The sequence below is a fragment of the Lemur catta genome, chromosome 4, assembly GCF_020740605.2.
Source record: "Lemur catta isolate mLemCat1 chromosome 4, mLemCat1.pri, whole genome shotgun sequence".
In the NCBI taxonomy this organism is placed as follows: Eukaryota; Metazoa; Chordata; class Mammalia; order Primates; family Lemuridae; genus Lemur; species Lemur catta.
In genome coordinates, this window is record NC_059131.1 from 14,452,822 (window position 1) to 14,466,219 (window position 13,398).

At 36.7% G+C, this 13,398-nt stretch overlaps 1 protein-coding gene across 1 annotated transcript in view; it reads right to left on the reverse strand.

Moving 5' to 3' along the window:
* The window catches only part of LDAH (lipid droplet associated hydrolase), a 106,447-nt gene that overhangs the window by 32,662 nt on the left and 60,387 nt on the right, over positions 1-13,398 (reverse strand). The window contains exon 5 of the mRNA XM_045549122.1: positions 3,050-3,284. Within this exon, the coding sequence (XP_045405078.1) occupies positions 3,050-3,284 (235 nt within the window). The remainder of the gene's footprint in view (positions 1-3,049; positions 3,285-13,398) is intronic.

Consider the following 13,398-nt stretch of genomic DNA (forward strand, 5'->3'; position numbering starts at 1 on the left):
TCCAATTTATCAATTTTTCCTTTTATGAATCATGCTTTTATTGCTAAGTCTAAGAACTCTTTGCCTAGTCTTAGATTTGAAGATTTTCTCCTATTTTTCTAAAAGGGTTATAGTTTTAAGTTTTATATTTAAATCCATAATCCATTTTAAGTTAATTTTTATATTAGGTGTTAGGTTTAGGTCAAGGTTCATTTGCTTTTTTTCTTTTCTTCTTGGCCTAGAGAGAGCCAAATGCTCCAGTAACATTTGTTGAAAAGGCAATCTCTCTTTCATCAAATTGCTTTTACATTCTGTTAAAAATCATTTGGACATACTTGTGTGGGTCTATTTTTAGGTTCTCTTCTCTGTTCCATTGATGTATGTGTCAGTTTCTCTACAAATATCACACGGTCTTGATTACTGTAGCTATATAACAAGTCTTGCAACCAGATAGGCTGACTCCTTCAACTTTATTTTTGTTTTACAAAAATTTTTTAGCTATTCTAGTTCCCTTTCCTTTCCATGTATTAATAAATTTTAGAATAATCTTGTCTGTACATACAAAAATCTTGCTTGGATTTTGATAGCAGTTATGTTAAACATGCATATCAATTTGGGAAAAATTGATATCTTCACTATGTTGAATCTTCCAATCCATGAACATGGTATGCCTTTCCATTTATTTAGGTCTTCTTTTGTTTCATTCATCAGTATTTATAGTTTACAGCATATAAATTCTATATGTTTTGCTAGATTTATGCGTAAGTATTTAATGTTTTAAATGGCATTATTTAAAAATTTTGGTTTCCGCTGCTAATATATACAAATAATATTGATTTTTGTACGTTTATCTTGTATCCTGTGACCTTGATGAACTCATTTAATTCTACACGTTTGTTTTTTTTGTAGATTCCTTGGGATTTTCCATATAGATAATCATGCCATTGACAAGTAGCAATAGTTTAATCTCTTCTTTTCTGGCATGTATATCTTTTATTTCCTTTCCTTGCCTTACTGGACAGCCAGCGGTATGTTGAGTAAGAGAGGTGAGAGCAGACATCTTTGTCTTGTTTCTGATCTCAGAAGAAAACATTTAAAATGTTTTTTTCTGCATCAGTTGATACAATCATGTGATTTTTCTTCATTAGCTTATTAATATGGTAGATTATATTAATGAATTTTTAAATATTGAGCTAACCTTGCATCCCTGAAATAGACCCCATTTGGTTGTGGCATATAATTCTTTTTATATATTCTATTTGCTAATATTTTATTGAGGATGTTTGTATCTAATCTATATTCATAGGGGATATCCATTTATAGGGGTTTTTTGGTATTGTTTTTGTCAGGTTTTGATATTAATACTAGCCTCAGTCTCCTGAGTAGCTGAAAACACAGACGTGCGCTACCACAGCTGGCTAATTTTTCTATTTTTAGTAGAGACAGGGTCTCACTCTTGCTCAGGCTGGTCTTGAACTCCTGACCTCAAATGGTCCTCCCACCTTGGCCTCCCAGAGTGCTAAGATTACAGGTATGAACCATCATGCCCAGCCAAGGTATAAATATTAATAAATTCATTTTTTCTCTTGGTTTTTTTTTTTGAGACAGACTCTCAACTCTGTTGCCTGGGCTAGAGTGCCATTGACATGAGCGTAGCTCACAGCAACCTCAAACTCCTGGGCTCAAGCAATCCTTCTGACTCAGCCTCCCGAGTAGCTGGGACTACAGGCATGCGCCACCATGCTCAGCTAATTTTTTCTCTATGTACTTTTAGATGTCCAGCTAATTTCTTTCTATTTTTTTTTTTTTACCACTATGCTAAGACTATAAGAAAGAATGGGAGTTGGGGAGAGAATGGAGGCAAAAAAATCCACAAATACAAAAATTACATTGAACTTATATTTGTGATGACTGCTTCTTGCTACATATTTGGCAAAATACCTCCCATACAAGCTGCAGCTTATACAACTGAGCAGACAGGGCTGTGACTTGTTTCTAGATTCATTATGCATGTGGTCTTATGACATTCTTAATACAGGTGAGCATGGAAAACTTTATTCAGGAATCCTGCTTTTAGCATTAATGAGGGCAAAAAGACAACAGCAGCAGCTATGGTAAAAGGAGGCTTATCATGGTGGCAGACTGTCTGGGTTTGAACACTACTCACTACTTGTGTGACTTTGGGCAAATCATGTAACTTCTTTGTACCTCGGCTTCTTCATTTGTAAAATGGGGACAGTAACAATACCTAAACCTCATTAGTTCTTCTGAGTACCACAGTGCCATTAGCTGTTGCTGCAACTATTGTTGTTAAATCATTTATTGGAAGCCTGTTATAAATAAAATGCTAGATAGAAACTTTGCCTATATTATCACATGTAACCAAAGAATAACCCATTGAAATATGGGGTATTATTATCCTCATTTCATAGATTAAGAAACTATGATTATTTTATTATGAAAGTCATTTATAAATACAGTATAAAATGACAGATTACATTTTAAAACAATTTTAGAAGCCAAAAAGTAAAGTAGCAAAAACATTCCCTGGCACATACAGAAAATACAATCAGCAAAGCACCCAGTATTAAAATGTATGACCATGATGATTATTTATTAATATTACTCTTATAATTTAACCTTCCCAAAAACATTTAAAGAAGGAAAATAAAAACATAGCCTTTTAACTCTATAAGAATACTGGGCCTTGTTTTCTTGTACTTTTTTTTTTTTGCAAAGTATTCCTACTGAGCTAACAGGGCACATCCTGGATTCCTGTAAGGACTCCATGTATACTATGTACTATGTACAGGAGAATTATTTCTTACCATACTAGTGCTAGAGTGGAGAATCAGAAACACAAGGTAAAATTAAAGCTTGATGAACCCTTTCTGTTTGTCACACAGAACGCCCCTCGGTCTATTTTCAATTTTATTTATTTCTAGTTTTAAACTTTTGGGAGGAAATAAACCCAACAAATAATTGCTTGCTTGATATTTGTTCACTCGAGGTTATTCTGTAAACACTTTCTGGTATAAGAATAAACATATAAGTATTAAAATGTGCTTACCAAGGCAGAATGGTTCTAGTACATTCATCAGTGAAAATTCACTCTCCACATTCATTGCTTGGAGGCCCATTCTGATCACCAAGGACTTGATTTTCTGAGGACACGGTTTAAATAATAAGTACAGACCAGCATAGAGAACATATCGAAACCAGCACAAAATTGGAGTGGCAATTCTGCCTTTGGGTGACTCAGATATTCGCTCAATTGTTGGAAAGAGCAGCACGGAGCGAATTACCTAAAATAAAGAAACATAATTTGATGAGAGGTTTTCTTAAGGTGTAGCCCATTGCTTTATTGCTTCTTTTATATAGTACTGACAAATCATTGGGTTTTACAATGACTAGAGATGTGTTCAGACTGTAAAGAACCATCACCCACTGCCCTCTCAGCCCATAACCGGTCTGGGTAGGATATAAGGATGCCCCTTGAGGTGTTAGAGTTAATTTTAAGGGTCAGAAGGAATCAGATTCCTAAATAACTCATAGATTGTGATAGCAATTCATAATTCCTTTGAAGGCTTGATGAAAGTAGGAACTAATATGCTATTTTAGTAGTTATACCAACTTCATTGACTAATGATACCAGAAGAAAGTGGAGCCATATAAGTGACTCTATTTCTATTCTGCATCTTTTATTAATTACATATGGAGACAGTTCACTTTTGAAAAGCTCTTCTATTGCTTAACCTTACCAGCCAAAGATAATCTTTAGCAGGACCAAATATATTTCTAACAACTGATTCAATCTTAAAGTGTGGGCCAGGTACAAGGGAAGCTGGGAATCTATTCTTACATAGGAAAATGTTTAAGGACAAAAATATCATCTCATTTCATCAGAATATCAGGAAATATATTTTAATGATACTGTAATAAGAAAAAAAAGCATCACTAAAACCATTTTAAAGTTAAACTTACCACTGTTTATCATATTATTATTACATATATATTTTTGAAATTAACATATAAAAATAATTTATGGTGGATCAGAAAAGTCAAAATAGTTAAGCTCAATCTCTATTAATAGAGTAATATAAGTGGAATAGATCAACAATGTTAAAGATTGTAGAATAGGAAATGAGAATGGAGACAATGGTTTTACTTTTTTCTTTTTAAACCATATGTAAATTGTTAAGCATAACACACATGCTGAGAGTATATAAAATAGAAACATACAATATAACAAATGAGTATAAAATGAACAGCTAGATGGGCCAAGAAACAAAACATTGCCAGAAGCCCTGCTTCTCATCTAACTGCAATTCCATCTGCTCACATTTTAGGCAAGCTTTCCGTTAGGATCAATACTTACCATCTCTCAATACTATAATCACTTCCTTATTTTGTTTTACATTAATACTTACCATCTCTTAATACCATAGCTTATTTTTGCCTGTTAATGAACTTCATATAAATGTAATCATACAGGATGCTTTTGTGGTTTTACTTGTTTCACTCAACATTATAAGATTCATCCATGTTGATATATGTTGCAATAGCTTATTCATTATCTTTGCTACATAGTCTTCCATTGTATGAATATACCATAATTTATTTATTTTACTCATAGACATTTGAGTTGTTTTCAATCCAGGGATATTATAAATATGCTGTTACTAATATTTTTTAATTTTTATTTTTCAGGGTTAAACATGGATTTGTGTTCATTGGTTCCATAGATATAATTCCTCAACTGACCAAGAACAATACATTAGACAGGATGTTTTGTAAAGTGGTTCATTTCCATATACTGTAACCATATTGAGATTAATGTGTCCCTCAAGGTTCATGTGTTGGAAACATAATCCCCAATGCAACAGTGTTGAGAGGTGGGACCTTTAAGAGGTGATTAGGTCATGAGGGCTCTGTCCTCAAGAATGGATTAATGCTGTTATCTTGAGAGTGTGCTAGTTATCATACGAGTGGGTTCCCGATAAAACTCCTAATAGGAGTCTAGTCCCCTGCAAGCCTCACGGTAACCTTTAATTAAATCTTTTGGGTAAAAACCCAGAAGTGAGATTGCTGGATCTTAACTGATTTTCAAATGTTGAATTTATCCTCCTTTGTACACCTGAGATAAATTCCACTTGGTCATGGTGTATAATTCTTATACACTGTAGATTCAATTTACTAATATTTTGTTGAGGATGTTTGCATCTATGTTCATCAGAGGTATTGGTCTGTAGTTTTCTTGTAATGTATTTGTCTGGTTTAATATAAAGGTAATGCTAGCCTCATAAAATGAGTTAAAAGTTATTACTTCTGCCCTATCCTCTGAAATAGATAGTAGAGAATTGGTATAGAATTCACCAGGGAACCCATTTGGGGCTGGTGCTTTCTGTTTTGAAAGATTATTAATCATTGATTCAACTTCTGTAATAGACATAGACCTATTCAGATTGTCTATTTCTTCTTGTGTGAGTTTTGGCAAATTGTGTCTTTCAAGGAATTGGTCCATTTCGTCTAGGTTATCAAATTTGTTGGCATAGAGTTGTTTATAGTATTCCTTTATTATCCTTTTAATGTCCATAGGATCTGTAATGATGTCTCCTCTTTCTTTTTGTAATCTGTGACCTATTTTTCTTAGCTGGCAAGTGGCTTATCAATTCTATTCAACTTTTCAAAGAACCAGCTGTTGGTTTCATTGATTTTTTTTTTGTTGAATTCCTATTTTCAATTTAATTGATTTCTGCCCTAATTTTTATTATTTATTTTCTTCTGCTTATTTTGGATTTAATTTGCTCTTTTTTCTAGTTTCCTAAGGTGGAAACATATTAATAGATTACTGATTTTAGTTCTTCCTTCTTTTCTAATATGTAAATGCTATAAATTTCCCTGTAAGCACTCCTTCTGCTGTATCCCACAAATTATAAAGTTATGTTTTCATTTTCATTTAGTTCACATTTATTTTTTCTTTAAAAAAACACCCATATGTTATTTAGAAGTTTGTTCTTTACATCCCCATGTATTTGGGGATTTTACAGTTATCTTTCTGTTATTGATTTCTAGTTTAATTCCACTGTGGTCTGAAAGCAGACATTGTATGATTTCTATTCTTCTAAATTTGTTTAAGTGTGTTTTATGGCCCATTATGTGGTCTATCTTCATTAATGTGCCATGTGAGCTTGAGAAGAATGTGTATGTTACTCTTGTTGAATGTAGTTTATAAATGTCAATTTTATCTAGTTGATTGATGGTGGTGTTGAGTTCAACTGCATCCTTACTCATTTACTGACCGCTAGATCTGTCCAAATCTGACAAAGGGATGTTGAAATCTTCAACAATGATAGATTTACCTATTTCTCCTGTGGTTCTATTGGTTTTTGCCTCACATAGTTTGATGCTCTGTTGTTAGGTGTATACATGGGAAGGATTTTTATGTCTTCTTGGAGGACTGATCTCTTTATCATTATGTAATGCCCTTGTTTATCCCTGTAACCTTTGCTTTGAAGTCTGCTTTGCCTGAAATTAATATATCTTTTTCTGCTTTCTTTTGGTTAGTCTAGTATATTATTCTCCAACCACTTACTTTTAATCTACATGTGTCTTTATATTTAAAGTGGGCTTCTTACAGACAACATATAGTTGGGTATTCTTTTTTGATCCACTTTGACAATCTCTGTCTTTTAGTCAGTGCATTTGGACCACTGATATTCAAAGTGATTATTGATATAGTTAGATTAATATCAACTGTATTATTGTCTCTTTGTTGCCCTTATTTTTGTCTTCCACAATTTTTCTGCCTTTTGTGGTTTTAACTGAACATTTTATATGATTCTATTCTCTCTCCTTTCTTAGCATATCAGTTATACTTTTTTTTAAAAAAACTTCTTTTAGTGGCTGCCATAGAGTTTGCAATATACATTTACAAATAGTACAAGTCCACTTTCAGATAACACTATACAACTTTACTAGTGTGTCTTATAAAAATAAAATAATCCTAATTCTTCCCTCTTATTCCTTGTCTCATTATTGTCATTCATTTCACTTATATATAAGCAAACATATATATAAACGTATGCAATAAAAAATATTGGTGCCATTATTATCTTGAATGAATCTGTTAGATTAAGAATCAGAAATATTCCTTCTTTGATGTTCTTCTTTTCTTTATGTAGATCTGAATTTCAGTATATTATTCTCTTTCTCTCTGAATTTCCTGGATCTGTGGTTTAGTGTCTGACATTAATTTGGGGAACTTCTCAGTCATTGTATGAAATATTTCTTCTGTTTCTTTCTCTCTTTCTTTTCTGTCTGATATTCCCCTTATATATATGTCACACCTTTTGTAGTTGTCCCATGTTCACTGTATATTCTATTTCTTTTTTTAATAAGTCTTTGTTCTTCGCTTTTCAGTTTTGGAGGTTTCTATTGAGATATCCTCAATCTCAGAGATTCTTTTCTTAGCCATATCCAGTCTATTAATAAGCCCATCCTAAGCATTCTTCATTTCTGTTCCAGTGTTTTTTGGTCTCTAGCATTTCTCTTTGTTTTTTCCTCAGGATTTCCATTTCTATGCTTATACTGCCCATCTGTTCTTGCATGTTGTCTATTTAATTTGTTAGAGTCTTTAGCATATTTAGTCATAGTCGATTTAAATTCTCCATCTGATAATTCTAACATCCCTGCATGTCTGGGTCTGATGCTTGCTCTATCTCCTCAAATTGTATTTTCTTGTCTTTTGGCATGCCTAATAATCTTTTCTTGATAGGTGGACATGATGTACCAGGTAAAAGGAACGGCTGTCAGTAGGCTTTTAGTAACGTGGGAGTACAGTGTGGGGCAAGGAGGGGAAACATTCTATCACCCTACGATTAGGTCTCAGTCTCTTAGTTAGCCTATGCCTCTGGTCTGTGAACAAGTGTTTCTCTGTATTTTTCTACCCACTTAGGTGGAACAGGATGGTTGGAGTGGGCTAGAATTGGGTATTTCTCTTCTCTGACATAGAAGGCTAGAGCTGATTAGAATTGGGTATTTCCTTTCCCTCAGCTCAGTCAGGCTCTGATCATACCTCATCAAGTAAAAACCTGGTTAACAAGTTTCTCCTGAGGGCAGGCCTGGTTAAGACAAGCACAGTGCTCTGGCATAATTCCAAATAGTTCCTTTCCCCTTCTTTTTGCCAGAAGCACAGGGGGATTTACTGTGAGAATCTAATTGAGCTGTTGGAGGTAAATCTAACAAAATTGTGCAGTTCCCCCATGAATGAGTCCTGGAATTTTTAACTTTCAGAGGTGTCCACACTCAGCCTCCAGAAATTCATCAATTACAGTTCAGGTTTTCTTACCCTGGCACCGGTTCCTGTGGGGGTTTCCATTCATGAATGAGTCTATGCTCTGATAAGCCAGGATTCCCTATATTTCCAGTCTATCTCTCCAACCTTTGAGGACAGTGGTTTTTCCTGTGTCCTCCCCTTTCCTGTGGATCCAAGAAGCGTTGATTTTTCAGTCTGTTCAGGTTTTTACCTGTAGGATGGAGTGGCAACTTCCAAGCTCCTTACATATGGAACTGGAAACCAGAAGTACTATTAACATTTTTGTACATGTCTCTGGGTACATGTGTGCATGTATTTCTGTTGGCTATATTACCTCAAAGCAGAAATACTAGGTCATACACATATGTTCAGCTTTAATAGACAGTTCCAAAGAGTTTTCCAAATTAGCTGTATCAATTTACCCCGCTATCAGCATTATGTGCCCACTAATAGTGTACAAAGTACAAGGATTTCAATTTCTTCACATCCTTGCCAACACTTACCTTTTGTTTTCTTCATAGTCATCCTAACAGGTATTAGTTGATATAACACTGTGGTTTTGATTTGGATTTCTCTGATGATTATTAGTGATGTTGAGTACTTTTTCACATACTGTTGGCTATTTGTATGTCTTCTTTGAAGAAACGTCTATTTAAGTCTTTAGCCCATTTTAAATTTGCATTCAGTCTTTTCTTTTATAGTTATTGCTCTTTGTGTCTTGTTTATGATATTTTTTTCTAGTCCCAAAATAAGAAAAATATTTTTTCAATCAAAATGATTTTTTCTAAATTAGATAATAATAGCTCTTATCTGTTCTACAATGTAGGTTCAAGCCCTTGGTTGTATGTAACTTCAGTTGTGAATCTGTTCCTTTAATTTCAGATTATCAGTGATTTGTTTTACCACTTCCTTTATGTATTTACACTCTTCCTTTTGAATGAACTGAATGTACCTTTTCTGGTAGGCCCTGAGAATAAATGTGGGTTTTTGCAAACTCAGTCTCTTTTTCATCTTCTCTTATGGACAGTCATTTTTCATAATGGGCCTGTTTGCTAGCATCATCCATATATAAAAATTGATCTGGTATCACCTGTAATTTTGCCTTCTAGGTAATTGTAATATTATGAGTCCTTTTATTCTTCAAAGTGTTATAGGTGTTCTGTTGGACTTAACAAACCTTGATAGATTTCAAACAAGGATGGAATTACGCGCAGCAATATCTGGTATTGAGAGAGAAAGGGTTTCTCGCTGTCCTACTGAAGCCTCTCAGGTGAAGGCCTAAGGTGCTACCTTCCCCATCCCACAGGAAAAGTTCTCCTTCCAAGCAGAAGAACAGGTTTCTTGGTAGCAGCTGAGGTGGAAGCAAAGACAATGATGAAGAATCTGACTTCTCAGCTTTGCCTGGGTTCTGGTTCATCAGTCCCACTTGGAGCTGCAGGAACACGATCTGGTAAGGAAGGCAGGTCAGCCACAATTCATAGTCACAGGAGGCTCCGTGGCAGCCATCATTCTTCAATAATATCTTGAAAAGTCTGATGGTTTTGTCTTTCACATTTAGGTCCATAATGTACTTAAAACTGATTTCCATGTATGCTGTGAAATATGGCTCTCATTTAATTTTTTTTTCTATGTGGAAACCCAACTGTCACAGCACTATTAAGTACAAATGCTGCCCTTCCCCTGCTTTTCTGAAATGACATTTCTGTTGTAAATCACGTATATATGTGAATAGATCTATTTCATGGCTTTCTTCTAATCTGTCACACTGGCATACTTTCCTAACTCTGCACCAAGAGCGTAATGTCTTATTTTAAAAAGCTTTATAATATATTTTGATATTTGGTAGAGTAAGTTAAACCCCATCTTCTTGTTCTTCAAGAATGCCTTGCATATTTTTGGCTCTCTACATTTGCCTAAACATTTTTGAACTGGCTACTCAAGTTTCATACACATATTGTTGAGATTCTGATTGGGACTGTGCTAAATTTAGTAATATCTTTATAATACTGAGTTTTCCAATCTACGAACAAAAAATTAGGTATAGCAAGAATGTATCTCAACACAATAAAGGCTATATATGATGATCCCACAGCTAATATTATACTCAATAGTAAAAAGTTGGAGAGAGCCAAGATGGCCAACTACAGACATCACTAGTTGAACTATGGAACTTCTGGAAGGCAAAGTATTGGACTGAGGAGAGTGAAGAAGAATTGCAGCTCAGGTGTGGATCACAGAGAGAGACAACAGAGACGTCTGGGGACCCCACAGAGAAAAACTGCAAAGCTGAGAAAGAAGACAGAGAGGAGAAGATAGCGATGTGGATCAGACCCAGAGAGGCTTGGCGCCCAGTCAAAGAGTAAGGAGGGATTTCCCCTCCCCGACCTAGATGCCTTCGGTGAACAGCGGGACACAAAGCATATTGAAGGTGCTTCCACCCTCTGTGGGGTGAATTAGCAAACCCCAGGTGTTTCAGTGTCCATAAGGGACACCCCACAGGAGAGTGTCACAAGAGACCAGACTGGCTGCTTTCTTACACCCAGACACTTCCTCCTCTGCACCCCTCCATTCATGGCATCACAGAAAGTAATTTGAGCTTGGGCTGACAGGTAGCCACAGCCCCCCCCCCAATGCTGGAGAACCACCATATTGGTTAGGGGCGTGGCACTCAGAAATAGACTAGCCCCTGATTCCCATGGCAACCAAATGCCTCAGATGCCAACTAAACAGCAACAGTGGCCCCTCCTGCTACTCATAACAATAGGGAAGGCAGCTCCAGCCAGGAAATTAGCAAGCAGCCACTTCTCTCCAGTGGGAGAATACCCCTGGATGAAGCCCCTGTGGATAGAGAGGCCTACTACTCTCCCCTTGGGGTCTTGTGGAACAGGGGTACTCAACTGGGGAACCCCCTACCTACCAGTGTTTCATGGAGATGCACACTAGTGAAGTTCAAGAGCTGGTCTCAGCAGTAAGGGAACTCAAGTGGACTGATCTGATGGGAGTGTGTTGTGGGGTTCCAGGAAGTGGCTCACCCCTCCCCACAGTGAAACTGCACTAGTGGACTAGGGCGGAAAGAGCCTGGCTCTGGACCTTAGCACTCAAGTGTCTAGACTCCTCCCTTGGGAATAGCCTTCCCGGTTTGGAGAGCCTGCCCTGAACCTCATACCAACGGCTCCCCCTAGAGGCCGGGAAAGCAATCTCTGAGCCCTGCTGAGGCTTTGCAAAGCCTTTCAGGCTTTTGCGATCCAGCTGCGACCTGGACCTGTCTTTCTCCCCACCCCCTTCAGTGGGAGTAGAGATCAAGTAACCCCCTAGGAGCTACAGGGTCCCTCCTAAACCTTAGAGCATTTGTGTGCCCCACCTGGGGGACGAGAGCATACCACGGCACAAAAGAACATCTCAGCAGCTGGCTTTTCCACACAAGCATCAACGAATGACAGGGGGAAAAACTCTAAGCATAGCACCTTCCAACTCAAGCAAATAGGGAGTGGCTGAATCATGCTCACAAGTCCCATCCGCCATCTTGGAGATTAAACTGGGGGACCTAACTCATTTCACACTGTTGGGAAGAGGAAAAGACAGCAAGTCAGAGGTAACCCAAGAGGACCATTAAACCTGCTAGAACACCCCTATGCAACTCAGGACCAGCACTCCTGTCACTGGCACAGTCAGAGATTGATCTTTAGGGACCCAGAGACAGGCCTGCAAGCCAGGCCTAGCACCTCCAGGTTTCAACTGAGAGGCCAGATGAGAAGGAATCAATGAAAGAACTTGGAAATATGAAAAATCAGAGCTAATGGACACCCTCAAAACAATAACTAATTACCAATGGATATGAACCAAAATGAAAATATTGAATGAAATTGAATATTGAATGAAAAATGATTGATAAAACATTCTAAGTATGGATTATAAGGAAGCTCAATGAAATATAAGAGAATGTAGAAACCCAACACAAAGGAACCACAAAAGCAATACAGGAAATGAATGAAAAATTCACTAAAGAAATTGAATTATTAAAAAAAATCAAACAGAACATTTAGAAATGAAAAACTCATTCAAGGAAATACAAAACACAGTGGAAAGCCTTACGAATAGGCTAGATCAGGCAGAAGAATCTCAGGGCTTGAAGACATCACCTTTGGATTAAATAAGTCAAAGACAAAGAACAGAGAAATGAGAGGAACGAACAAAGCCTACAGGACATGTGGGATTATGTAAAGAGGACTAATATAAGAATCATAGGCATCCCTGAGGGTGAAGAAGAAAATATACAAGGGTTGGAAAACCTATTTGAGGGAGTAATTGAGTAAAACTTCCCTGGTCTTGCTAGAAGTTTAGATATCCAGGTATAAGAAGCCCAACGGACTCCTGGGAGATTCATCCCAAAGAAGCAAACACCACCACACATAATCATCAGACTGGCCAATGTTAACATGAAAGAGGAACTCCTACAAGCCGTGAGGCAAAAACATCAGGCAACTTACAAAGGAAAACCCATCAGACTAATGGCAGACTTCTCAACTGAGACCTTACAAGCCAGAAGAAACTGGTGGCTCATTCTCAGTCTTCTCAAACAAAGTAATGGCTGGCCTAGAAGTTTGTACCCTGCAAAACTAAGTTTCTTATGTGAGGGAGAAATAAAGACTTTCTCAGACAAGCAAACACTGAGGGAATTTGTCAAGACCAGAACTGCTCTGCAGAAAATACTCAGATCTGAAGGATGACTTAATGCCTTTTGCAACAATATGAATGGAGCTGGATACCATTCTCCTACATGAAGTATTGCAAGATTGGAAAAACAAAGACTACATATACTATTTTTTTTTTTTTGAGGAGAAGGAAAGAGAAGTTTATTACTTTGCCAGCAAAGGAGGAGGATGGAGACTTCTGTCTGAAAAATGCCATCATCCTAATAATAAGCAGAAATACAGAACTTTTAAAGGGTGGGTTCTCAGCTTCAGCCAATCGATGTTCAACTACAATTGATGATTCTGATCGTCCCATCTCCACTGAAGACAATCCCATAACCTCCATCCAGGTGTACTCACTATTAAATTGGAACTAATTGATCAATACTCATGTGCACATATGGAAGTAAA